Source organism: Pongo abelii, chromosome 19, assembly GCF_028885655.2.
Source record: "Pongo abelii isolate AG06213 chromosome 19, NHGRI_mPonAbe1-v2.0_pri, whole genome shotgun sequence".
Classification (NCBI taxonomy): Eukaryota; Metazoa; Chordata; class Mammalia; order Primates; family Hominidae; genus Pongo; species Pongo abelii.
The window spans coordinates 1,984,703-2,010,396 of record NC_072004.2 but is presented as its reverse complement, the minus strand read 5'-3'; the positions used below and the strand labels follow the sequence as shown (position 1 = coordinate 2,010,396).

The 25,694-nt window shown below is 45.6% G+C and overlaps 1 protein-coding gene across 2 annotated transcripts in view; it reads left to right on the top strand.

Moving 5' to 3' along the window:
• SMG6 (SMG6 nonsense mediated mRNA decay factor) overlaps positions 1-25,694 on the top strand; it is a 248,327-nt gene that overhangs the window by 99,522 nt on the left and 123,111 nt on the right. For both annotated transcript variants that reach the window (XM_054535167.2, NM_001132236.2), the window contains 2 exon segments: positions 18,214-18,330; positions 19,898-20,066. In XM_054535167.2, coding sequence (XP_054391142.1) covers positions 18,214-18,330; positions 19,898-20,066 — 286 coding nt within the window.

Below are 25,694 nucleotides of genomic sequence, written 5' to 3'. Positions count from 1 at the left end.
TACTTGTAGTAGGGAGGGGGTTTCACCATGTTGGTCATGCTGGTCTCTGGTCTCGAACTCCTGACCTCAGGCAGTCCGCCTGCCTTGACCTCCTAAAGTGCTGTGATTACAGGCATGAGCCACTCCTCCCCGCCAAATTTTATTATTTTTTTTAGAGACAAGATCTTGCTTTGTTGCCCAGGCCAGAGTGCAGTGGTGTGATTATAGCTCACTGCAGCCTTGAACTCCTGGGTTCAAGTGATCCTCCTGCCTCAGCGTCCTGAGTAGCTGGGGCATGCCAGTACAGGGGCATGCCACCTTGCCCAACTAATTTTATTTTTTATTTTTTTGTAGAGATGGGGTCTCGCTATGTTGCCCAGGCTGGACTCAAGTGATTCTCCAGCCTCGGCCTTCCAAAGTGCTGGGGTTAATAGGCATGAGCCACTGCACCTGGCCTATAGAGCTTCTTAAAACACCATGTATCTATCAATATATAACTTATTCCTATATATGGGTTTTGGAAAAATATTTTTAGAATTTTATGTATATATATGTGTATTTTGTCTCACCATATAGATAACTTTAGGATACTGTTTCTAGGGTATCTTTTAACAGCATGTAATAAGAGGCTATGTGTTATAAAAAATATTTTCAGGCTGGGTGCAATGGCTCACGCCTATGATAGCAGCACTTTGAGAGGCCAAGGCAGGTGGATCAGTTGAGGTCAGGAGTTTGAGACCAGCCTGGCCAACATGGTTAAATGCCACCTCTACTAAAAATATAAAAATTAGCCAGACACGGTGGCACACATCTGTAGTCCCAGCTACTCAAGAGGCTGAGGCACGAGAATTGCTTGAGCTCGGGAGGCAGAGGTTGCAGCGAGCTGAGATTGCGGCACTGTACTGCAACCTGGGTGACAGAGCTAGCGTCTGTCTGGGAAGAAAAAACATATATATACATACATATATATATACACACATATATATTTATTTATATATTTGTAAGGTTATTGTTCACTTTTTTCCTATAATATCTTGCATAGAGTCCATGCTTTAAAAAATTATTTTAGAACTCAGTGCTGAGAAAAAGGAGTTGTTTTTCCTGAAGAATTGATATACTTATTCCTTTCTAATAATGAGAACTATATACAGTTATTGGTGTTTCCTTTTTTGCTTTGGCTGACGGGAAATTTTAAGTCAAATTTTAAGTCCGTTTATGGTAGGCTGTTAACCCATGTGATTGACATTTTTTCCTTTTTCTTGGTCTTGATTCTCTAATCTACTTTAATGTTATCTCATTTTATGTGATTTTGCTGTAAGTTGTCACAAATCTTTTGTGAATTGTGGTATAAAACAGTAAATATAAAAAATTTTAATCTAGTTTAAAATTAGATACAGGCCAGGCATGGTGGCTCACGCCTGTAATTCCAGCACTTTGGGAGGCCAAGATGGACGGATCACTTGAGGTCAGGGGTTTGAGACCAGGCTGGCCAACATGGTGAAACTCAATTTCTACTAAAAATACAAAAATTAGCCAGACATGGTGGTGGGCGCCTGTAATCCCAGCTACTTGGGAGGCTGAGGCAGGAGAATCGCTTGATCCTGGGACACGGAGGTTGCAGTGAGCTGAGATCGCGCCACTGCACTCCAGCCTGGGTGACAAAGCGAGACTCAGTCTCAGAAAAAAAAAAAAAAAAAAAACAAACTAGATACATACAGGTTTCAAACAATGTATATTGGTTTCGGTAAGTGTATTGACAAGTTGACCAGTCCAGCAACTGAGTACAAATTTGGAAGGGCTATATTATTATTAAGGCAGAGTTTTACTCTGTTGCCCAGGCTAGAGTGTAGTGGCATGATCTCAGCTCACTGCAACTTTTGCCTCCCAGGCTGAAGCGATCTTCCTACTTCAGCCTCCTGATTAGCTGGGGTTATAGGCACATGCCACCACGTCTGGCTAATTTTTGTATTTTTAATAGAGTTGAGGTTTTGCCACGTTGCCTAGGCTGGCCAGGAACTCCTGGGCTCAAGTGATTCGCCTGCCTCGCCTCCCAAAGTGTTGGAATTATAGGCGTGAGCCACCATGCCCAGCTGGAAGCATTATTGTTAAAAGGTATGTCCATTCCACAGCTTCTAGGTCAGGAGACTAGCTGGCACCTTAGCACGTTTCTAGTCACTTTCATTCAGTGCTGCTTTCTCACTTTCTTCCTTGGCATAACTGCTTTATCTAGCTTATTATTCTCCTGACCTCTACTTTAAAACTAGATGCACCACAGTGGGTGGGGTTGGATGAAGTCATTACGTTCGCAGTTTGGTTTGGACATTGATCATGGATTCTAAGGCCTTGAGGAACCATTTTGGGATGAGTTTCTGGAGCAGAGTCAAATTGAATGTGCAGATCTGGATATTCACAAGGTAACACCAAAAAATCGTGCCTTATCATTGGTCTTATTTTTCAGTACTGACCCCTCAAAGTTTGTTTGATGACTCTAATCTTTACATTCTGGAAGCTTCCTGAAAAAACTAACTTCTCAGAAGGCCTCCAAGAGGTCCTTTTTATTCTAGGTACCTTTCTGTCTCACCTCTCTCGGAATTGTTTTATTTTTGGCATTGTTTACAAACACTGTCAGACTTTTAAAAATCCTTAGCTGGGCATGGTGGCACATGCCTATGGTCCCAGTTACTTCAGAGGCTGAGGTGGGAGGATCGCTTGAGCCCAGGAGGTCAAGGCTGCGGTGAGCTATGACCATGCCACTGAACTCCAGCCTGGGCAACAGAGCAAGACCCCATCTCTTAAAAAAAATCGTTTAGGAAGCCACAGAATGAAAAGCAATTGAGTTAATTTGTGAAAATGGAAGCAGAACACTTCCCTGCTCCTCTGCCTGCCCTGTCAGTGGAGTTTCTCTGAATCAGGGTGTCTGCAGGCATTACCCCTCCCTAATTTTTACTTCTGGCTCAACGTGCTCCTGAAGCTTCACGCCAGCAGAGGTGGGTTTCAAGGTGTGTGTCTGAATCAGCAGTCAAATCTCTCCTTGCTTTATTAAACGTGATGTAGCTATATTTCTTCCTCCTCACTGTTACAGGAAAACTTCCTTCTAGATTGGCTGATGGGTATGCCTCTTAGGAAGCCTCTTTCATATCACTTCTCCTCCACAACCTTAAATAACCTTTGACACAAGACACCTCATATCTGCTGTATGGGATTCCATAGGGACTACCTGTCTTGTTTAATTAAAGACCTGCCATGCTTTTCTACTCTTCCTTTGCTTTTCCTCAAATACTGGGAGAGGCAAGCTTCCCAAAACGTCTGGCAAGCAGTGTAGAAGCAGAAACTCTGTCCTACAAGATCTGCTTGTAACTCTTCCAAATGAGATGCTGGAATGGCAGGCCCTCGTTCTCCTGGGCCCCATTACTAAGGGACTCGTCCAGTGCCAGCATGCTATTCTGTTGGCAGCAGCTCTGCCTGCCCAAGAGGGGATGTGTATTGAATAACTCTGGGCTCAGACAGTAACCTGTAAGTGACAAAAACATCAATCCAGAGACACAACTAAGGTGGAAATGGGCGAAGTGTGTTTTGACTGGCAACTTACTTATTTATTTATTTTCCAGGAAATCTATTGGAGTACCATTTCTAAAACTGCATGGGTATTTCCTGGAACAAGTGAAGCACTCATTTAGAAGTGTTTTCATTTTTCTTGTAGAGAGTAGATGGTTTGCTGTCTGTCTTGCCAAGATGTATTGATAGAGCCCCCAGGACATTTCTTGGCCCTGGAGTCCTATATAAAGAAGAAGGGAAAGCCAGGCTGTCCTCTGGAGGGGGCCTAGCACTTCTGGAGATCATTTTCTCACCTTCGGAAGGTAGCAGTTGTGTCGTAATGCTGTACAGAGCTTTGGAATCAACCTGATGGAGGGTTAGAATTCCCTACTCAGCCACTTGCCAGCTGTGTGACCTTGATGACAAAAGTTTACTTACCCTCTCTGAGGTTGAGAGTCTTTGTTCATAAAGCAGGTTATCAGTGTCAATTCTCAGGGGTTTTCTGAGTGTTAGATAAAATACGCAAAACACCTTGCCCAAGGCTTTGTTACATACTGGGTACTCATGTATGTCTACTTTTTTTTTTTTATCAAATTAGCCTCTAGTTATGAACTCTTAATAGTTCAAGTGAAGGGTCAGACTAATGTGTTTCTAAATGTCATTACTCTATTTCTTTTTCTTCCTTTTTCAGACACAGTCTTGCTCTGTCACCCAGGCTGGAAAGCAGTGGTATGTTCTTAGTTCACTGTAGCCTTGAACTCCCGGGCTCAAGTGATCTTCCTGCCTTAGCCTCCTAAGTAGCTGAGACTGTAGGCACCTGCCACCACTGCAGGCTCATTTTTTATTTTTTTCTGCTAGAGGTAGGGTCTCACTGTGTTGCTCAGGCTGGTCTCAAACTCCTGGGCTCATGTGATCCTCTCCTCTTGGCTTCCCAAAGTGCTAGGATTACAGGTGTGAGCCTGTTTTTGACATTCGAATGATTAAGTAGCTTGTTCCTTTTTAACGTTGAATAGTCCTCACTGTGTGAATATACCACAATTAATTTATCCATTCACTTGTTGATGGATATTTGGTGTTTTCTCCTCCAGTTTTTAACCTTCATGAGTAAAACTGCTATGAACATTCTTTGCGTGCATGTATGCTTTCGTTTTTGGGGAGTAAATACCTGTGAGTGATATAGCTGGGTCGTTTGGTACTTAACTTTTTTTTTTCCTTTGAGATGGAGTCTCGGTCTGTTGCCCCGGCTGGAGTGCAGCGGCATGATCTCAGCTCACTACAACCTCCACCTTCTGGATTCAAGCGATTCTCTTGCCTCAGCCTCCCAAGTAGCTGGGATTACAGGCACCTGCCACCACGCCTGGCTGATTTTTTTATTTTTAGTAGAGATGGGGTTTCGCCATGTTTGCCAGGCTGGTCTCGAACTCCTGGTCTCAAGTGATCCACCCACCTTGGCCTCCCAAAGTGCTGAGATTACAGCCGTGAGCCACCGCACCCAGCCTGGTGTTTAACTTTTTAAGATACTGCCAAAGTGGTTATATCATTTAACTTTTTTTTTTTTTTGAATCAGGTCTCACTTTGTCACCCAGGCTGGAGTGCAGTGGCGTGGTCTCGGCTCACTACAACCTCCACCTCCCAGGTTCAAGCTATTCTCCTGCTTTAGCCTCCCGCGTGGCTGGCATTACAGTGCCTGCCACCACGCCCAATATTTTTTGTATTTTTAATAGAGATGGGGTTTCACCATGTTGATCAGGCCGGTCTCGAACTCCTGACCTCAAGCCATCCACCCACCTCGGCCTTCTAAAGTGCTGGGATTACAGGCGTGAGTCACTGTGCCTGGTCTCATTTAACATTCTTAAAGCAGTATGTGAGAATTTCAGTTACTTGACATCCTTTCCAATGCTTGTTATTGTTCATCCATCTGTTTCATTATTGCCATGCTGTTGGGTATGGAGTTGTATGTGTGATTTTGATCTGCATTTCCCTAATGATTAGTAATGTTGAGCATCTTTTCATGTACCTACTTGCCATCTATATATCTTCTTTGCCCAATTTTTTGTTTATTTTGCTGAGTTGAAAGAGTTCTTTATATACCTCAGTTCTGAATCCTTTGTCAGATGTATCTTTTACAATTATTTTCTCCCAGTGAGATAATTTCCTGTAGCTTTCCTTTTCATTTTGTCTTTTGAAAAGCAAACATGTTTGATTCTGATGAAATCACCTACTTTTTAGAAAATGTTTGATTTGTAATTACAGATACATTGGCAAAGGGGCTATTTATCAGAGTATTGGCAGCTGATGCTGCCAATTAAAAAATAAATATTGGGCCGGGTGTGGTGGTTCACACCTGTAATCCCAGCACTTTAGGAGTTCAAGGCCAGAGGATCACTTGAGCTCAGGAATTTGAGACCAGGAGGTTGGGAGGCCGAGGTGGGAGGATTGCTTGAACCTGGAAAGTTGAGGCTACAGTGAGCTATGATTGCGCCACTGCACTCCACCCTGGGCAACAGAGTGAGAGCCTGTCTCATTCATAAATAAATAAATTAAATTAAATTGTGTGTATGTGTGTCTGTTTGTATATATCTCGGGCTAGGTGCAGTGGCTCATGCCTCTAATTCTTGCCCTTTGGGAGGCTGAGACAGGAGGATCACTTGAGGCCAGGAGTTTGAGACCAGCTTGGGCAACAAAACAAGACCCTGTCTCTACAAAAAGTTTTTTTTCTCTGTCGTGGGGTTGGGGGAAGGGGAGGGATAGCATTAGGGGATATACCCAATGTAAATGACGAGTTGATGGGTGCAGCACACCAACATGGCACATGTATACATATGTAACAAAACTGCACGTTGTGCACATGTACCCTAGAACTTAGAGTATAATAAAAAAATATATAAGGAATACAGGGCTTAAATTCACATTTTTTAAAAAGGTATATGCAGGTTGCATCCCTTTTAGTCTCCACTTTTCAGCAAAGTTTACCTAAAATAAAATCCATTTATTGCTGACACTTAAAAAAAAACAAAAAGTTTTTTTTGTCCTGGCACGGTGGCTCACGCCTGTAATCCCAACAGTTTGGGAGGTTGAGGTGGGTGGATCACTTGAGGTCAGGAGTTCAAGACCAGCCTAGCCAACATAGCGAAACCCATCTCTACTAAAAATACAAAAAGTAGCTGGGTGTGGTGGTGGGCACTTGTAATTCCAGCTACTCGGGAGGCTGAGGCAGGAGAATCGCTTGAACCCGGGAGGCAGAGGTTACAGTGAGCTAAGATTGCACCACTACACTCCAGCCTGGGTGACAGAGTGAGACTCCATCTCAAAACAAACAAACAAACAAACAAACAAAAATACTTTTTTTTTTGAGACAGAATCGTGCTGTCTCACCCAAGCTGGAGTGCGGTGGCGCAATCTCAGTTTACTGCAACCCTGCCTCCCGGGTTCAAGCGATTCTCCTGCCTCAGCCTCCCGAGTAGCTGGGACTATAGGCATACGCCACCACACCTGGCTAATTTTTGTATTTTTTGTAGAGATGGGGTTTCGCCACGTTGGCCAGGCTGGTCTCGAATTCGTGGCCTCAAGTGATCATCCGCCTCAGCCTCTCAAAGCGCTGGGATTACAGGTGTGAGCCACTGTGCCTGGCCTACAAAAATATTTTTTTAAATAAGTCAAAATTAAATCTTTTTTATATTTATTTATTTATTTATTTATTTATTTATTTATTTATTTATTTTGAGACAGGGTCTTGGTCTGTCACCCAGGCTGGAGTGCAGTGACGTGATCACTCCACAATACTGCAGCCTCAGCCTCCTGGGTCTCACACTGTATTGCCTAGGCTGGTCTCGAATTCCTGGGCTCAAGTGATGCCCCCACCTCAGCCTCCCAAGTGCTGGGATTTAAGCATAAGCCACCATGCCTGGCCAAAAATAAATACCTTAATATCCATCTGATTGATGATCCAAAGCAACACTGAAAATGCCTAAGTAGTTTCCTTTATGAAGAAAACAGTACTCAGACTCATGTTTGAAGCCGCTTTTTCCTCTGACTGCCCTTTCTTGAAGAATGTGCATACCATTGGTTTGAGATGTGTACTTTATTTTTGAGAAGCAAGAACATTTTTAAACTGCTCACTCAGTTTCTGCAATTCATTCGTCATCTTTCTTCACTTTCTCATCACCTTCACTTTGTGCTGCTTGCCATGGAATTTACTGATCCAGTGATTCATAACCTTGATGATGAAGTTCTCTTGCTATACTCCTTATTCTTTAGACAGAAGTTCTGTCTTTAGTGAACTTTTCCTTTTTTTTTTTTTTTTAATTTAATTTTATTTTCCTTTTGGTTGCCCCTGACAGTTTCTTGTTTAAGCCTGGTGAGGAGCCACAACTGGGCATCTCCACCAGCTCGGGCCAGGCAGCAGAAGATGAGAACAAGGGGCTCCAGCATCTGGACAGGGTAATCAGCTACTGTTAATTGAGAAAGTATACCCCAAGTGACTGAGTAACCCTTTTCTGTATAAAACTTTCTGGAATGCTGTGTCAGATCTTCTTCGGTTTTATTTGGGTTTACTTTTTTTGTTGTGTTTACTTGTTTAAAGCTTTTTATTTTGAAATAATTATAGATTCACAGGAAGTTGTTTTAAAAATGTACAGAGAGGTCTTATGCACCCTTCACCCCTCCTTCCCCATTTTTGGTGTCTTGCATAGCTTTAGTATATATCAACATTGTGAAATTGACATTGTTATCCACTGACTTTAATCACATTTCACAAGTTATCTTGCACTTGTATGTGTGTGTGGGGGGGGTTCTGTGCAATTTTATCACACATGTAGCTTCATATAACTATTACTATAATCAAGATGCAGAACTTTCCCAACACTCAAAGCTCCTTCCTGCTCTATGCTTTAGAACCATCCCTACCCCCTTTCAGCCCCCAGTCCTAACCCCTGGCAACCACTAATCTGTTTTCCATCTCTATAAATATATTATTTCAAGAATATTATATAGATGGGATTGTACAGTATATAACCTTTTGAAGCTGGCTTTTCACTAAGCATAATTTCCTGGAGTCTGTCCAACTCACTGCACGTATTGGTTGTTCATTCCTTTTTATTGCTGAGTAGTAGTCCCTGTATTCCCTGGTACGGATATTCCACAGTTGTTTAACCATTCACCTGTGGAAAGACATTTGGGTTGTTTCTAGTTTGGGGCCATTACGAATAAAGCTGCTATGAACATTTACATACCGGTTTTTTTTCCAAACGTAAGTTTTCATTTCTTCAGGATAAAGCCCCAGAGTTCAATTGCTGGATCATATCATAAGTGCATTTTTAGTTTTAGAAGAAACTGCCAAACTATTTTCCAGAGCAGCTATACCATTTTACATTCCATCAGCAACATACATGTGATCCGATTTCCCAGCATCCTTACCAATATTTGGTGGTGGTACTGTTTTTTATTTTAGCCATTCTGATAGATATGTAATGAGATCTCATTGTAGTTTTATTTTCCATTTCCCTAATGGCTAATTATAATGAACATCTTTGCTTGTGCTTATTTTCTATTTGTATATCCTCTTTGATGAAATACCTGTTTTTTTGTTTTTTTGGTTTTTTTTGCCCATTTTCTAAATGTATTGTTGTTTTCTTACTGTTAAGTTTTGAGAGGTTTTTTGTTTTTTGGTTTGTGTTTATTTTTCTTTATGTGTTGTTTTTTTGAGACAGGGTCTCTGTCACCCAGGCTGGAGTGCAGCGGCACTGTCACGGGTCACTGCAGCCTTGACCTCCCAGGCTCAAGTGATCCTCCCACTTCTGCCTCCCAAGTAGCTGGGACTACAGGCAAATGTTACCACATCCAGCTAATTAAAATTTTTTTTTTTTAGAGACACAGTCTTGCTATGTTGCCAGGGCTGGTCTCAGACTCCTGGGCTCAAGCAGTTCTCCCACCGTGGCCTCCCAGCGTGCTGGAATTACAGGCGTGAGCCACCGCGCCTGGCCAGGTTTTAAGAGTTTTATATGTAATCTGGTTACTAGTTCTTTGGCAGATATGTGGTTTACAAATAGATTTTCCTAGCCTGTCATTTGCCTTTTCATCTTCTTACAGGGTCTTTGGCAGTGCAAAAGTTTTTAATTTTTATGAAATCCAGTATATCAGTTTTTCCTTTTATGGATTGTACTTTTGGCATTAAGTCTTAGAACTCTTAGTCCTAGGTCCTGAAGATTTTCTTCCATTTTTTTCTAAGAGTTTTATGGTCCTATGTTTTATATATAAGTCTTTGATCTATTGTGAGATAATTTTTGTATAAGTGTGAAAGTTAGGTCAAGGTTTTGTTGCTTTGTTTTTTTGCATACAGATGTCTAATTGCTTCAGTACCATTTGTTGAAAAGCTATTCCTCCTTTTAATTTTATTTTAGAAGAGGTGGGGTCTTGCTATGTTGTTTACATTAGTCTCAAACTCTTGATCTCAAGCAGTCCTGCCTTGGTCCCCCAGATTGCTGAGATTATAGGCATGAACCACCATGCCCAGCCCCTTTATTCATTAACTTAACATCAGGGAGAACGATTTCTCCCGCTTTATTCTTTTTCAGAATTGTTTGAAATGTTCTACATCCTTTGCTTTTCCAGATAAGCTTTAGAATAAGCTTGTCTTTATCTACATGAAACATTTCTAAGATTTTGATAGCTATTGCGTTAAACCTATGGATCTATTGTCTACATAAAACCTTCCTAAGATTTTGATAGCAATTGCATTAAACAATTAACTGACATCTCTACAATGCTGAGTTGTTCAGTTCATGAACATGGTAAATCTCCCCGGTTTTTAGGTTGTCTTTTATTTTCTGGGTTTTGTTTTTTGAGACAGAGTTTGTCACCCAGGCTGAAGCACAATGATGCATTCTCGGCTCACTGCAACCTCCGCCTCCTGGGTTCAAGCGATTCCCCTGCTCCTGCCTCAGCCTCCCGAGTAGCTGGGATTACAGGCACACGCCACCATGCCCAGCTAATTTTTGTATTTTTAGTAGAGACAGGGTTTCACCTTGTTGGCCAGGCTGGTCTCGAACTCCTGATCTCAGGTGATCTGCCTGCTTCAGCTTCCTGAAGTACTGGGTTTACAGGCGTGAGCCACCATGCCTGGCTTTGTCTTTGATTTTCATCAGCATTTTCAGATTTTTAGCATAGCGTTTCCATACGTTCTGTTAGACTTATACCTGAATATTTCATTTTCTTTGTCACTGTTGTAAACGATGGCATGTTTTTCATTTTGGCTTCCACAAAGTCATCATCTCTGAGCTCTTTGTGCAGCGCTGTGGTTGGAGTAGTCTGAGCTTTTCATGTTCATAGCGAAGGAGACAGGAGCAGTGGGAGTGTGACGCTTGAGTCACAGGTGTGTGAAAATCAGATATGCAAACAGTGTGGGCATGAGAGCAGACAGAACTGGATTCAGATCCCAGCTCTGGCACTTTCTAGCCTTGTGTTATTGGGCAGGTCATTTAGCCTCTGAGCCTGTTTCCTCAAATGTCAAAAAGGAGAATAATACTTAGGCAATCCTTTTGTAAAGCTTTGAGATAATATATATAAATATTCTTTGCCTACCATAGGTCTCAAAATATCTTAGTTATTAGGTCTGGCCACAGTGGAATCATGTCATTCATGGTTAGATCCACAAGGGAGAGAGGCAAGTGTGCCTACTATTATGAGCAGCAAATGTTTCTTGAATCTCTCTATGGTGCTGATTTCCAAGGATGTGAAGTCTTGACATAGCTCTTGCCCTCAAGGGGCTTATAATTCTGTTGAGGAAACCTACTCTATGAATAACAATTCCAGGACAAGGTATTGCTTGTTAAGTTCTAAATAGATGGGCAGACAGTGTGAGTGCATCAAAGAACCTTCTCTGGGTTTTGTTTGCCCTTTTGTACCCTGTCCATTGAGGTGGCTTCTGGATGTTGTTGATGAGAGAATGTGTGGAGGTGGGAGAGGGTGTGTACAGATTTAGGGGAAGGGTGTCATGTGGGAATATGTAATTAATTTTTATACTTTCCCCAGTAAACCATCGACCCTTTTTATGATGTCATGAGGGATTCCTTAATTTTGCAGCTGCTTCCTGATTACGTCAGAGAGGAGCCTCTCACCCCACAGCCTGGAGCTGTACTCATACAAGAATTGGAAACAAATGAAGTGCCGAATATCTAATGGCTTCCACAGGGAGCGCCAGTTCAGACTTCCCAGGCCTCCTCTTGCTAGGTCTTCCTCAAGTATTTCTGACCCCCTGAAGTGTCTTTGTTCTGGAAAGACAGGACTTGGCCCAGAGCCAAGAGGGAGGGAGCCTGGGGACTCCTTGACACATACCTTTCTTCCTCCAGGTGTTTTGCAGTCCTGAGTTTCTTCCCCCTTTCTTGGATCTTGTTTGGTGAGTTGTTACTCTTCTTGAGTTTTCAGGATCCTCTGGAACCTGCCGAGAATACACGTGAGAGTCTTTGACCTGCTCCAGCAGTCTTCACCCCAACACACCCCCTCAACAGCATTATCTCCAGCCTCTTTTGATTTTTCTTTCTTGTTTTTTTTTTTTTTTTCTTTCTTTTGGTAGAGAGAGGGTCTTACTCTGTTGCCCAGGCTGGTCTTGAACTACTGGGCTCTCAAGCAGTCCTCCCGCCTCAGCATCCCAAAGTGCTGGGATTACAGGCATGAGTCACCATGCCTGGCCTCTTCTGATTTTCTTTCTGCGGTAATTTTCATATCTGTGCACTCCTTTTCATTCCCTCTTCTACCTCTATTGTAAGAAAGATGTTACCCTTACTTGGCATTATAAACTTCATGAAGTGCTTTACATGTAATTTCGCTTGCTTCAAACAAGTTCATGCTCTCTTAGCTTCCCAACTGATCTCCCTCATTGTTACCTTTTTCCAGCTACCCTAATCAGTCCTAAATGCTTTAGCTAGATTAATCTTTATAAAATATTCACTCATTGCTTCATTCAAGAACCTTGAGTGAGTGCTCCCTCACTGTTGAGTCAAGTTCATGTTCCCTGTTCTGGCATTGCAGGCCCTATACTTTGTGGTTCCAGGCAGAGCACAGCACACACGGTACTTGGGTGCCTCAAGTAGTACATGTGGTCCCCCCTGCATCCACCAACTTCATCATTGTTCGTCTCTTCCAGCCCACCTTAGAAATGGTCTCTTCTGGCCGAGCATGGTGGCTCATGCCTGTAATTCCAGCACTTTGGGAGACCAAGGCAGGTGGATCACTTGAGGCCAAGAGTTCGAGACCAGCCTGACCAACATGGTGAAACTGTGCGTGCCTCCAATTCCAGCTACTTGGGAGGCTGAGGTGGGAGAATTGCTTAAACCCAGGAGGCAGAGGTTGCAGTGAGCCACGATTGTACCACTGCACCACTCCAGTCTGGACGACAGAATGAGAATCTGTCTCAAAAATAAAGGTCTCTTCCATGAAACCTTCTCTGTTACATGCTAGCTGAAATGATTTCCTGTCCCTCTGGTGACAGAAACATCTTACTTCCATCTTCCTTATGATATGTAGTACATTGTCTTGAATTATAGTTACTTGAGTATGTATGTATTCTTCCTGTCTTCCTTATTAGATTATCTTCTCGCAGACAGGATCCTACTTTCCTTTATATCCTCCACAATTGGGCACTCAAGTGTTTTCGGAATTAATGGGAGAAGTCATTTTGTTAGAAGATTGGGATTTCTTTTGCCCCCATATCTCCCTACTTTCAGAAGAGCTTTAGAAGAAAATCCAAAGGGAACACTGACAGCGAGGGCTCCTAGGGAGGAAATTACCTTCTACCTTCTTCTGTCTTGTCTTGGTGCGTTAGGCCGTTCTTGCATTGCTATAGACAAATACCTAAGACTGTATAATTTATAAAGTAAAGAGGTTTCATTGGCTTATGGTTCTGCGGGTTGTACAGGAAGCATTTCAGCTTCTAGGGAGGCCTAAGGAAGGCTACAATCATGGCAGAAGGCGAAAGGGGAGCAGGCACTTTACACGGCGAAAGCAGGAGCAAAGAGTGGGGCAGTGCCACCTACTTTTCAAGGACCAGATCTCGCAAGAATTCAGCCACTACCACAAAGACAGCACCCAAGCCCTGAGGGATCCACCCCACCATCCAGACACCTCCCACCAGGACCCATGTCCAGCAGTGGGGATTACAATTCGACATGAGGTTTGGGTGGGGACAAATATTCCACCATGTCACTTGGCTGTATCAGTTTAGGGAAATGTTACGACTTGCTTTACACTCAGTCAGCCTCTGTTTTACCATTGTGCATGAATAATTTGCTTGGATGTATTAGTGCCTGATTCTGCTGACTCATTCGTTCTGCTCCTCAGGGAATGAAATGATGAAAAGACATCTCTGCTTTTGCTCTGAGATTTTGTTTTTGTGTGGTTCCTATATAGCGACTGCTTCCTCTACCTCCTCTTCAGCTAGCAGCTGCCACGGGGAACTCTGTGGCTCAAGCAGCAGCAGTTGAAAGATGCTCTCACTGCCCACTTCCTGTAGACAAGGAGGTTTTGGTGGGCTGCTTAGGAACTGTGCCAGCCTTGTGTCTGACTGGTAACTGACTCATGAGAAAAGCAGCCTTATGTCGGAAAGATAAGGGCCAACAAATTGCCTCCAGGTGGTGGTAGTTTGGAGGTGACTGACCATTCATTTCCTTTCTTTGGGAGGAGACAGTGGGGAGGGAATTGATGAATAAGTGGTCTTGCCTGCATTTTTCTCCAGCTCTTAGTGAAGCAGCCAGGCAGATAGTTGGTTCTCTGGGCTAGAATGGCTCGTGGACCCCAGTGCCCTCAGAATCCCTTCTGCTGCTATCAGAGCATTAGACTTATGTGTCATCCATCCTGTGTCTTCTCTTCATTACTCTTCTTATGCTCTTGCCAGGAAACTGGCTGTGTGCACCAAGGGAACTATGATAGTTCCATCGCTGCCAGATTTTTCTGTGACCAACCAAACTCCATCCCACTGGTACTGGTTTCCTTCAAATCTCTCCCTGATGAAAACACTGGAATTGATCAGAAGCAGTGGTTCTGAACCACCATCCCTTGGCTTGGCTTAGAGGGCCCAGGCAGGTGGGCCTGCCTCCCATCCCCTGCTCTTCCCTCTCCGCCCCTCCTGCCTCACTCCCATTTCCTGCAGGAGGATGCTTTGCCATCCTGGAGCTGTCAGGCACAGCTTTGCTTTGGCAGCACCGTCGCACACATACTGGTGGGAGAGGGGACGTGTTTATCACTTTTCCTGGAGATTATCTGTTTAAGCACTTCTCTGACAGTTACAATAACAAGGGCAGTGTGTTGTGTTTCCCAGCAGAAGGACACTTGCTGTTGAAAGATGTATAGCACTAATTAGAAATACATAACATCCGGCCACATGGCAGCCTTCTCCCGGCCGCTCCATTTCCTGATTTCATGCAACTTTGACGACAGTTGGTTTATGTTTTCCATGAATATATTCTCAGGAAAATGAGAAAGTCTCCCTGTTACATAGGAGCAAGAAGAATATTTCTGTCTGAGCAGGTATTTGGCCATAGGAATAATAGGAGCTGTGGTCACCTGCCCACATGTGGGAAGGAGCAGAACCAAGTTCAGACCTCAGGTGACTTTGTTAGTAAGAAATATTTCCATCTGACTTCCTTAGCCAAAACCCTTAGCCGAAACCCTTAAGCAAGTCTCTGCTTTTGGAAAGAAGGGGAAAGGCTGTTTCACAGTGTTAATGAGTTCCTCAGCTCCTGTCATGCTCCTGCTACCTGACACAAAGCCAGAGGAACCCAGGCGAATACCAAGGCAAACAATGCCTTTTCCTCCCCCACCCCACATCACTTGTTGGCTTGGCCCAGCCCAGCACTAGGGATATATATGGGCATTCATCAGACTGGGGCCAGTTTCCTGGGTCTAGCCCCAAAGTGGGTGGACTCTGGGAATCTAGATGCTGTTTTCCTACCCACTTGTGTAACGGTGAATGCTTTCAGTTTCTAGCCTGTGGAAGTCTACGTGAGGCCAAGAGCAGCCCATGAAGACGCTGTGCACTTAGTGCATGTCTCATTTGAGGCACTGGATCCAAGTTGCCGTGGTTACTTGGAGAAATAACAATTTTCTTTACCCTATTGAAAGGTCCTAAGGTTGCAGAGACCATGTTTTATTTGTAGCTGTGTGCTCCATCATACCTAGTACAGAGTCTGGAACATTCTACATGCTCAGTATGTGCTTGAGGTACCACTGAGCCATGGAGAAGGACAGGCCTCCCAGGAGGTGCTCTAGGCAACATGGCCAGTCAGAGGCCTGACCAACACTCAGACATGCTGACCCCCTTGATCGTTTGTAAAATCTCCACCTGCTTGATTACGGCAGAACAGTTACTGCTTAATACTCCGCATCAGATGGACCAGACACATAAGCAGGCAGTGTTATTTCAAGCCTTTCTTCAGGAGGGGGTTAGGGGATGGGGAGTCGAGGTGACATAACTGTCACCAAGGACAGAGCAGTCATGAAGCTGCCTTCTAGCTGCTGCCCTGGGAGGTGGCTGAGCACTTTCAGATCTATACCAAAGAGACTCCAGCTGTTGCTATCTTGCCTGGTCTCCAGACCTTATTGCAGGAGCCTTTAGAAAAGGAGCCAACCTGGAGTCCATGAAGATCGCAGATCCCATTGTTGTTAAGCAGCCATTCTCCCTCTGAGCCCTAGCCCCCACCTTGAACTCTGAGAGACGGTCTAGCTTGAGATTGCCGTTTGTCGTAAATGCAGAGCTAGGCTTGGTGAAAGAAACCTCTTTCAGGTTTCTGTCCAGGCTCATGAGAGTGTCTTGGTGTAGCATGTGCTTCACAAAATGCCAGTCTCTTGGAGCCAAGACACCCCGCTCCATCCCTTCTAGCCTTCTGAGTGCAGGTAACTTCTACTCAGTTGATGAGGGGCACTAACGTTTACTCAGAGTGTCAGCTACCAGGATGTGGCCTCCACTTGTCTTCTCCCAACTCCCTCTTTTCTGGACTTACTCCCTTCTTCCCAGCTCTGTTGCTAGTTAGAGGCAGGATGTTGTCCGGGCATGGCAGTGGCCTGGACCGAGCTGGGCGGTACTGACGGTGCTGCTGCCTATGGGGAGGGTGAAGGGGAGAAGTTGGTAACTTACATATCTCCCCGTTTCCTGCTTTCCATCCTCCCCTCTTCTTGGCCCCTGCATGCTTGTTTTCTTTGTAACAGAGGTTTAGGGCCCTAACAGGACAGGAATGAGATTGGTCGATTCTAATCACACGGATTGTTACCACTTCCTTGACTGCCTGCCACAGCTGAGCTGGAAAGTCAGAGGGTGACATCTGGGACCAGTGGGCATCTGGAAGGTTGGCGGGAAAGCCACAGTCAAAGAATTACTACCCTGGATGCTATTCGTTTGTTGGGACCTTCTGAGCAGCAGCCTGCTCCTTCTTACGCTCAGTACTTTCAGAAGTGGGTTGGGGCTGGCTTTGTGTACTCCAATCATACTTGCTCTTGGGGCAAAGACGGTAAGGAATCACTGTGGTTGGGTAACGTCTCCTGGAGTAACAACTTCAATGGGGCCCCATTGACAAGACTGGTGAGCTGATGAGAGGGCTCCCCTTGGTTATTGAGGTTAAACTACAGGCAGGGACAGAGAGCAGACATTTAGCTGATTATCCTTTTAACACTTGGAGATTCTGAGAGTTCTCCTGTATTAGAGAGGGAATTAACAGATTAGCTGCTGCTAGAGCTAGTGAGCCTGGCCCCTGATTCTGTCTCCTGTGGGTATGTGGTGTCTCCTCCTCGGAGGCTGTGTGGTGGCCTGCTGCCTTCTGTGTGTCACCAGCTCCTCTCGAGTTCAGATGACGTGGCTTTCAGGGAAGGCCACTGATGAAGAGTAGGTACAGGCAGGCTTTTGGGAGTATGTCACATAGCTCCCACCAAAGAATAATTCTGCCCACCAAAAAGATGGCTCCTTTCAGTGACCTGGAGCCAGAAGGAAGTTAGTTAGCCAGGCTGAAAAAGTAACGGAAAGAGGGTACTGGGATTGGGAGCCAGATTTATTTTTTAGCGCTAGGGGAAGGAATTTGTGAAAACAAAAGCCAACACTGATTAAGTGCTTATTATGTGCCAAGCACTGTTCTGCATAAAATTAACTCATTCCATGAAAGTAGGTTATTTGTGTCATGTGTGTTTTCTTAGGAGGAGGGACATGGAGGAGGTAAGGATGGGACTAAAGGTTGGTGATTCAAGAAGATCATTTTTAGATGAGATCGGGCGCGTTCAGGGTGGTATGGCGGTAGACAGAAGATCATTTTTAAAAGTGTATTTTTCCAATCTTAATTGATGACTGTGCTCCTGTTAGTTATACACTAGAGAGACTGAGTTAATTAAATCTGAGTTCTTGTTACGATAGCTTTACATTATCGGTAGGCAGCTAAAGGCAGAGACCGTGCAGCTCCAGCTCAAACTGCCCTTATTGAGGTAACTGTTCCTGGGAAAGTGATGTAGAATTGACAGAGGTGACCCTTATCATCTTATTGAACACATATCCATATGCCAGACCTCGTGGTAAGTGCTTCACATGCATTTGTACTTGGCCTTATGACCACTCTGAGAAGGGGAGTATTACTAGCCCTAGTCTTCAGTGAGGAAAAGGAAGCTCGGTAACATGGCCAGTGATGTGCATCTTGTCCGCCTGGGGTGCTGAGAGTTTCATTTGCCTCTCCTCAGACTGCTTCTCGGAGGAGTGCCGCTCTGTGATCCAGGAACAAGCCGCAGCTCTGGGCTTGGCCATGTTTTCTCTACTGGTCTGCCGCTGCACTTACTTACTTAAGGAGTCTGCCAAAGGTAAGCAGGAGGAGTCCCCAGCCTGGTGGGCTTCCAGTTGCCTGGCCTTGTCCAGACCTCGCAGTGCCATGCTGCTTTCTTGGTGTCTTCTCCCTGTAGTCTCCATTCTTGCTCTCACTTACATGCCCGTCTTCCTTTTGCTTGCCTAACTAGCCCCATTTCCTTTTACAGTCTGATTGCCCCTAAGGCCCTCTTCTCCTTTTTGTAGAACTCTTTCCTCTCTCTTTTCTCCTTTAGTAGTTAGGATTTTCACTGTACCTATGAGCTGCTACATGTTCCTGCATCTTCAGGAAACCAGAAAAGTTAGTTTCCATAATCGATGTTGTGTTTTCCCCTTTATCTCTTTGTTTCTCTTCGTGTGGTACCTAGTGAGTTCTGTAACCGCCGTGGACTAGCCATCATGGGAGACTCACTGGACCAGATAGAGCAGGTGCTGTTTTTAGCCCTTAGGTTGAGACAGTATCCCATATCCTTTAAGGCTGCCCTTAGAAGTCTAAGCCTGATTGTTGTAGCAGTAGAAGGTAGGGCTGAAGGTTACACCTTTATTTTCAGCTCCTAGATCAATACTAGTGACTTAATGAGACCCCACTGTCACCCCATGCCACACCAGCTTTGTGAATGCCTCCAGCTTCAGAGGTTGCCTTTTTTTTTTTTTTAGGGACAGAAGGGCAACTTTTTGTTTTGAAATAACTTCATATTTACAGAACAGTAGCCAGAATAGTGCAGAGAACTCTTATATACCCTTCACCCAGATTCCCCAGTTAACATTTTACCATGTGGGCTTACATTCGTCTTTCCATACACACATACTTAAGGTTATTATTTTTCTTCTGAACCATTTGATTTTTAAGTTACAGAGTTGTGGGCCCTTTACCCCCAAATACTTGACTGTATATTCCTAATAATAAGGATATTCTCTTAATAACAGTTATCAAAATCGGAAGTCAACATTGATAAAATACTATTATTGCATTCACAGACCTTATTTAGTTTGTGCCAGTTGCCCTAATTTCTTTATAGCAAGGGGAAAAAAAGTTTTTTTCTGCTCTGGAATCCAGTGCAGGAGCACACGTTGCATTTAGATATCATCGTGTCTCTTTAGTGTCCTTTAATTTGGGATGGTTTTTCTATCTTTCTTTGTCCTACATGTCCTTGTCATTTTTGAAGAATATAAATCATTTGTACAGTGTCCCACAGTTTGGGTTTCTCTGGTGTTTCCTTATGATTAAATTCAGGTCATGCAGTTTTGGCAAGAACTCTGGTGCCATCTTGGTACTGTGCTGAAGGAAGGCTGGAAGGATGGGCTAGAGGCCAGAGTAGAGGCTTCGGCCAAGCCACAGGTGAAGCAGAAGCAGTTGTGTCCAGGGGCAGACCCAGTACACTGGTTCTCTCTTTGTCCTACTTTTCAGAATCCTCTTAGGTGCTGGCGCTTGTCCTCGCTTCTGGGCCCATCTTTCCTGTGGACTTGGTCTCCCTTCCCTAAGAGCTTGCTGCCGTCCCAGCGCCCCAGGCCTCACTCGGGGGCTACAGCAGACATAGGCCCAGTTCTCACCCTTTGCCTCTGCAGCTCAGCTGTCCTCTCCTGAGGACCAGGATGACCAAGACGACATCAAGGTGTCTTCCTTTGTCCCGGACCTGAAGGAGCTGCTCCCCAGTGTCAAAGTCTGGTCAGATTGGATGCTCGGCTACCCGGACACCTGGAATCCCCCTCCCACATCCCTGGATCTGCCCTCGCAGTGAGTTGACCTGCCCATTGCTTCAGCACCACTGGCTTGGGCCTGACTGTGTTCCTACAACTCCCCTCTTCATCCTGCTCTGTTTCTTTCTGCCCACAGCCTGCTTGCTTCTCTGTTTCTTCTTGATTTGAACTTTTTTTGAATACCTTCCCTGTCCTCTGATGTTTTAGGTTATTTTTTCCTGTTCTCCAGGCCTCTTCCCTCTCCTCTCACACTCTCTTTTTCCTCTCACTCTCCATTTTGTTATTTGTTCTTGCTCTCATTCCGTCATCCTCACTCCATATTGTGCATACTCACCATCTCTGCAGCTGCCTCTGGAGTCTGGATTTGTGTGGATATGTGTGTGTGAGACTTTGTCTCGTCTCTTATTAGTTTTTCTGTGCATCTTGCTTTTTTTTTTTTTTTTTTTGGGACAGGGTCTCACTTTGTCACCCAGGCTGAAGTGCAGTGGCACGATCTCAGCTCACCCAGGCTGGAGTGCAGTGACATGATCTCAGCTCACTGCAACCTCCACCTCCCAGCTCATGTGATCCTCCTGCCCCAGCCTCCTGAGTAGCTGGGACCACAGGTGCACACCACCACGCCTGGCTCATTTTTTGTATTTTTTGGTAAAGACGGGGTTTCGCCATGTTGCCCAGGCTGGTCTTAAACTCTTGGGCTCAGGAGATCCATCTGTCTCGGCCTCCCAAAGTGCTGGGATGACAGGCATGACCCACCGTGCCCGGCCTTCTCTGCATCTTTAAGGCTCTCTCACTGCTGCTTGTGCTGTCTTCTGCACTTTGTCTCCTGGCATGGCAGCGTGTGGGGAGGCTGAGTGCATGCACATCTCTCTTCCATTCACTCATGCCCCGTCTTCTCACTATGCCCCTGCCCTCGCCCCCGTCTTCTCACCATGCCTCTGCCCTCATCCCCGTCTTCTCACTATGCCCCTGCCCTCGCCCCCGTCTTCTCACCACGTCCCTGCCCTCGCCCCCGTCTTCTCACCACGCCTCTGCCCTCATCCCCATCTTCTCACCATGCCCCTGCCCTCGCCCCCCGTCTTCTCACCATGCCTCTGCCCTCATCCCCATCTTCTCACCACGTCCCTGCCCTCGCCCCCTGTCTCTGTGTGTCAGTCTGGCATCTCTCAGAGCATTTGTGTATGGCAGAGAGCATTTGTGTATTGGGGGCGGGGGGCAGGTGTTGGAGTCTATGTGTCTGTCTTGGTGTATTTACGTAGATCAGTTTATGTGTTTGTATGCCTTTTTCTTTTTTTTTAATTGTGGAGATAGATATAACATTTGCCATCTTAACTATTTCTAAGCTCGGTGACATAAATTACATTTACAGAGTGTTGTGCAACCCCATATGGTTATTTCTTTTATCTTTGTCTATATCTGTGTCTGGGTTGTGTCCGACTCTGTGCTTGTCTGGGTCCATTTGTCTGTGTGTCTGTAAGTCTGTGTGTGTCTTAGTGTCTGTGTCTGAGCGCAAAGTTCTGTGTGTCTGCCTCGGGGGGCCTGTCTAGGGGTGTTTCCATGTGCCTGTCCATGTCTGTCTCTGTTCACTTGTCCATGTGCATCCATCCAACTGTGGCCACGTGTGTTGTTATCTGTATGTGTTCATGTGGGATGTCCGTATCTGTGTCTGTATTTGTGTCTATACCTGTTTGTGTCTGTATATCCTTGAGTATATATGTCTCTGTATGGGGTTCATGTGTCCCCACGTAGGTTTCTTTCAGTGTATGTCTGTGTTTCCATGTCTCTGTGTCCACATCTATAGCTGTCTTTTTTTTTTTTTTTGAGACGGAGTCCCACTCTGTCTCCCAGGCTGGAGTGCAGTGGCACAATCTTGGCTCACTGCAACCTCCGTCTCCTGGGTTCAAGCTATTCTCCTACCTCAGCCTCCCGAGTAGCTGGGATTACAGGCACCTGCCACCACACCTGGCTAATTTTTGTATTTTTAATAGAGACGGGGTTTCACCACATGGGCCAGGCTGGTCTCAAACTCCTGACCTCAGGCGATCCACCCGCCTCGGCCTCCCAAAGTGCTGGGATTAGAGGCATGAACCACCGTACCTAGCCTTTTTTTTTTTTTTTTTTTTTTTTGAGACGGAGTTTTGCTCTTGTTGCCCGGGCTGGAGTATAATGGCGCGACCTCAGCTCACTGCATCCTCGGCCTCCCATATTCAAGCAATTCTCCTGCCTCAGCCTCCCAAGTAGCTGGGACTACAGGCATGTGCCACCACACCCAGCTAATTTTGTATTTTTAGTAGAGACGAGGTTTCACTATGTTGGCCAGGCTGGTCTCGAACTCCTGACCTCAGGTCATCTACCCACCTCAGCCTCCCAAAGTGCTGGGATTACACATGTGAGCCACCGCGTCTGGCCCTTTTTTTTTTTTTCCAGATAGAGTCTTGCTCTGTTGCCCAGGTTCAAGTGCAGTGGCATGATCTCGGCTCGCTGCAGCCTCCGCCTCCTGGGTTCAAGTGATTCTCCCACCTCAGCCTCCCAAGTAGCTAGGATTACAGGTATGAGCCACCAGGCCTGGCTAATTTTTTTATGTTTAGTAGAGATGGGGTTTCACCATGCTGATCAGGCTGGTCTCAAAACTCCTGCCCTCCAGTGATCCACCTGCCTCAGCCTCCAGAAGTGCAGGAATTACAGGCGTGAGCCACCACGTCTGACCAGTGTATCTGTATGTGTCTGTGCTGATTCTGGGTCCATGTCAGTCTGTGTCTGTGTCTGTGTCTGTGAGTATGTGTTCCTGAATGTCTGTGTCGTGTCCATGTTTGTGTGTAACTATGTCTCTGTATGCCAGTCTGGATCTCTCTGTCAGAGGGGGGTTTCTGTGTATGTGGGTCTTCCTGTGTCTGCCTGCCTTGCCTTTTACCTACCTGTCTGTCTGTCTGTCCTGGCCTGTCTCTGCCTGCCTGCCTCTGTCTTTCTCTTTGCATCTGCTTTCGTCTGCCTCTGCTGTGTGTGTGTGTGTGTGTGTGTGTGCGCGCGCACGCACGCACCTGTATCAGGGATCAGAATACCATGGCCCACAAGCTAATAAGGGCTTACATTTTTAAATGGTTAAACAAAAAGCCAAACGAGTACTATTTCATGACTCGTGAAAATTGTACAAAAGTCAGATTTTAGTGTCCATAAACTTGATTGGAATATAACCATGCTTGCTTGTTTACACTGTGTCTATGGCTGATTTCACAGTACAGAGCAGAGTTGAGGAGTTGCCACAGGCTGTATGGTTCACACGGCCTAGAATACTTGTAGTCTAGCTCATTACAGAAAAAGCTTGCTGACTTCAATCTCTGTCCATGTTGCATGTGTCACATTCTTCTTTGTGTTAGAGTCACTATGTGTGTTCATGTTTGTACAATTGTATCTTCATGTATGTGCGTGTAGGCTCCATCTCTGTTCAGCCCTGTTGACTGTTCATCTCTCCCTCCTGCTCACTTTAATTTTTCCCTCCCTCCCTTCTTCCTTTTTCCTTCTTCCCTACCTTCCTGCCTTCCTACCTTCCTTTCCCAGGGTCTCGCTCTGTTACCCAGGCTGGACTGCAGTGGCACGATCACAGCTCACTGCAGCCTCAACCTCCTTGGCTCAGGTGATTCTCCCACCTCAGTCTCCCAAGTAGCTGGGACTACAGGCATGCACCACCAACCCGGCTAACTTTTTGTATTTTTTAAATAGAGATGGGGCTTTGTCATGTTGCCCAAGTTGGCCTTGATCTCTTGGGCTAAAGCAGTCTGCCTGCCTCGGCCTCCCACAGTGCTGGGCCCCTCTTTCTTATCTCTACTCTTCCTTAGTGTCTCTGTCTTTCTCTGTTTCACCCCTGCCCACCGCCCCACCCCCCCGCCCCCGGCCATTTCTCGTTTCCCTCTTCCTTTTCTTCCCCTACCCCACATTCTCTGAGTGTGGTCTTTGGCTGGTGCTGTGTACCCAAAGCTCCTTCATGCACTGTGTTATGCATTTATGTGTGTTTCAGAACAAAGCATCTCCAGTGTTCTTCTCTGGAGAGAAGTAATGCTGGAGGATAGATTATGGAGACCCTGGCTACTATGGAGGGCACTTTTGGGGAGTAGGGAGGGGAGCTTGTCTGGCTTGGGGACCAGCCATGTGAGTCTCCTAGACTCATGGGTGACCTCCAGAGGGAAGGCTAAAGCAGAGATTTCTGGGCAGCAGTTTCTGTGTGGACTGTGTAGTCTGATTCTTCCCCTTTTCTTTCTAAATTTTTTCCCTGTCCTTGCCTCAAGATGTACCCCTGGACTGTTATTAATCTCAGTCTCCCCATGCCCTCCCCACCTCTAGCTCTGTAACGGTGTGGGCGGCACTCACAACATCGGACAGTTCTCTGCATCCTATCTGTGGATCCTCCTAGGTTTCCAAAATGCACTCCAGGCTGAAGCCTTGGAGCTCCAAGCTGTGCAGCTGGGGCCACACAAAGGAACTGATGGATCTGCCGGCCAGGGGACAGCTGTTTCTCAGCAGTGATCCCCAAAGAGTTAACATCTACAGCCTCAAACTTTTCAGGCTATTAATCTGTAATGAGGACTAGGCAGTTTGCAGTTTTGGAAAGAAAATGCCAAGAAAGGACTCAGTTCTCCAAGTATCTAAGCCACTGCTTCTGAGCATGCACAAGGATCACTGAGTGTCCCTTCCTTACTCTTAGGGTGGGGAGGCAGACCATCTGTCCCTGGAGCCTGGGCCTTCCCCAGGTCACCTCACCTCACAACCACAGGTCTCTTAGATAGGATTCACACAGCCCCTGTTTACCCATATCCTGGGCCACAGGTCTGTTAGCTCTCTCACGCAGCATGTCTCCCTTCATCCCTCCTCCCTCTCTCACTCCCTTTTGGCTTTTGTTTGGCTGAGGAAATGGAAAGCTCACACAGGAAGTGCTGGGTCTCATTTGCTTGAGATGCTGAGTCTGTTTTCTCTTTGGATGCTGCAGCAAATGGCCCGTTGCCGGCTCTGAGCTGCTGCCCATCTTTGGGCAAGGGCTCAATCTACAGGCAGGCACGTGGTCCAAGCTACAGCCATCCCCGGCTGGGCTTCACATTCTGGGCTACAGAGAGGCAGAGGGGGTTGGGACATTTGAGTCATATTTGCTTAGTCTTCTCAGACTTCTTCACGAGGAGAGCAAATCTGACCAAATAGTATATTGAATTTAATTACCCAGCAAATACGTTACTGTAGCTGTGGATACCACTTACTCTCTCGTGAAGCCAGTCTGGGCTAGAGAGATAAAACAGTGTAATAGAGAAAAACGTCTCCTTCTGTGCTCTCTTTCTTTCTCTCTCCGCAGTTAGGATCAGCAGCTGGTTATCTCTGGAATGCAAGTTTAAGCATGAAAGAGAGGCTTTGCTATCCTGGGGCCTGACCCCAAGGCATGGCTGTTTAAAGACTGGTGCCCGTGTTCAACAGAGCAAACCTGGCCTGACTACCACTGAGGGTAGTCCCACCTCAGAGCCTTCAGATCAGAGGACTGGAAAAGTGGAATCAGAATTGCACCTTCCTTCTTTTGTTTCCCATATTCTCATGTAGCTCCCTAATACTCACTGAGTAACTACTCTCGTTGAGAGATTGGCAAAGGTATGGTGCTTTTGTGGGTTTCAAACTTTATCTCATGCCCACTGACCTT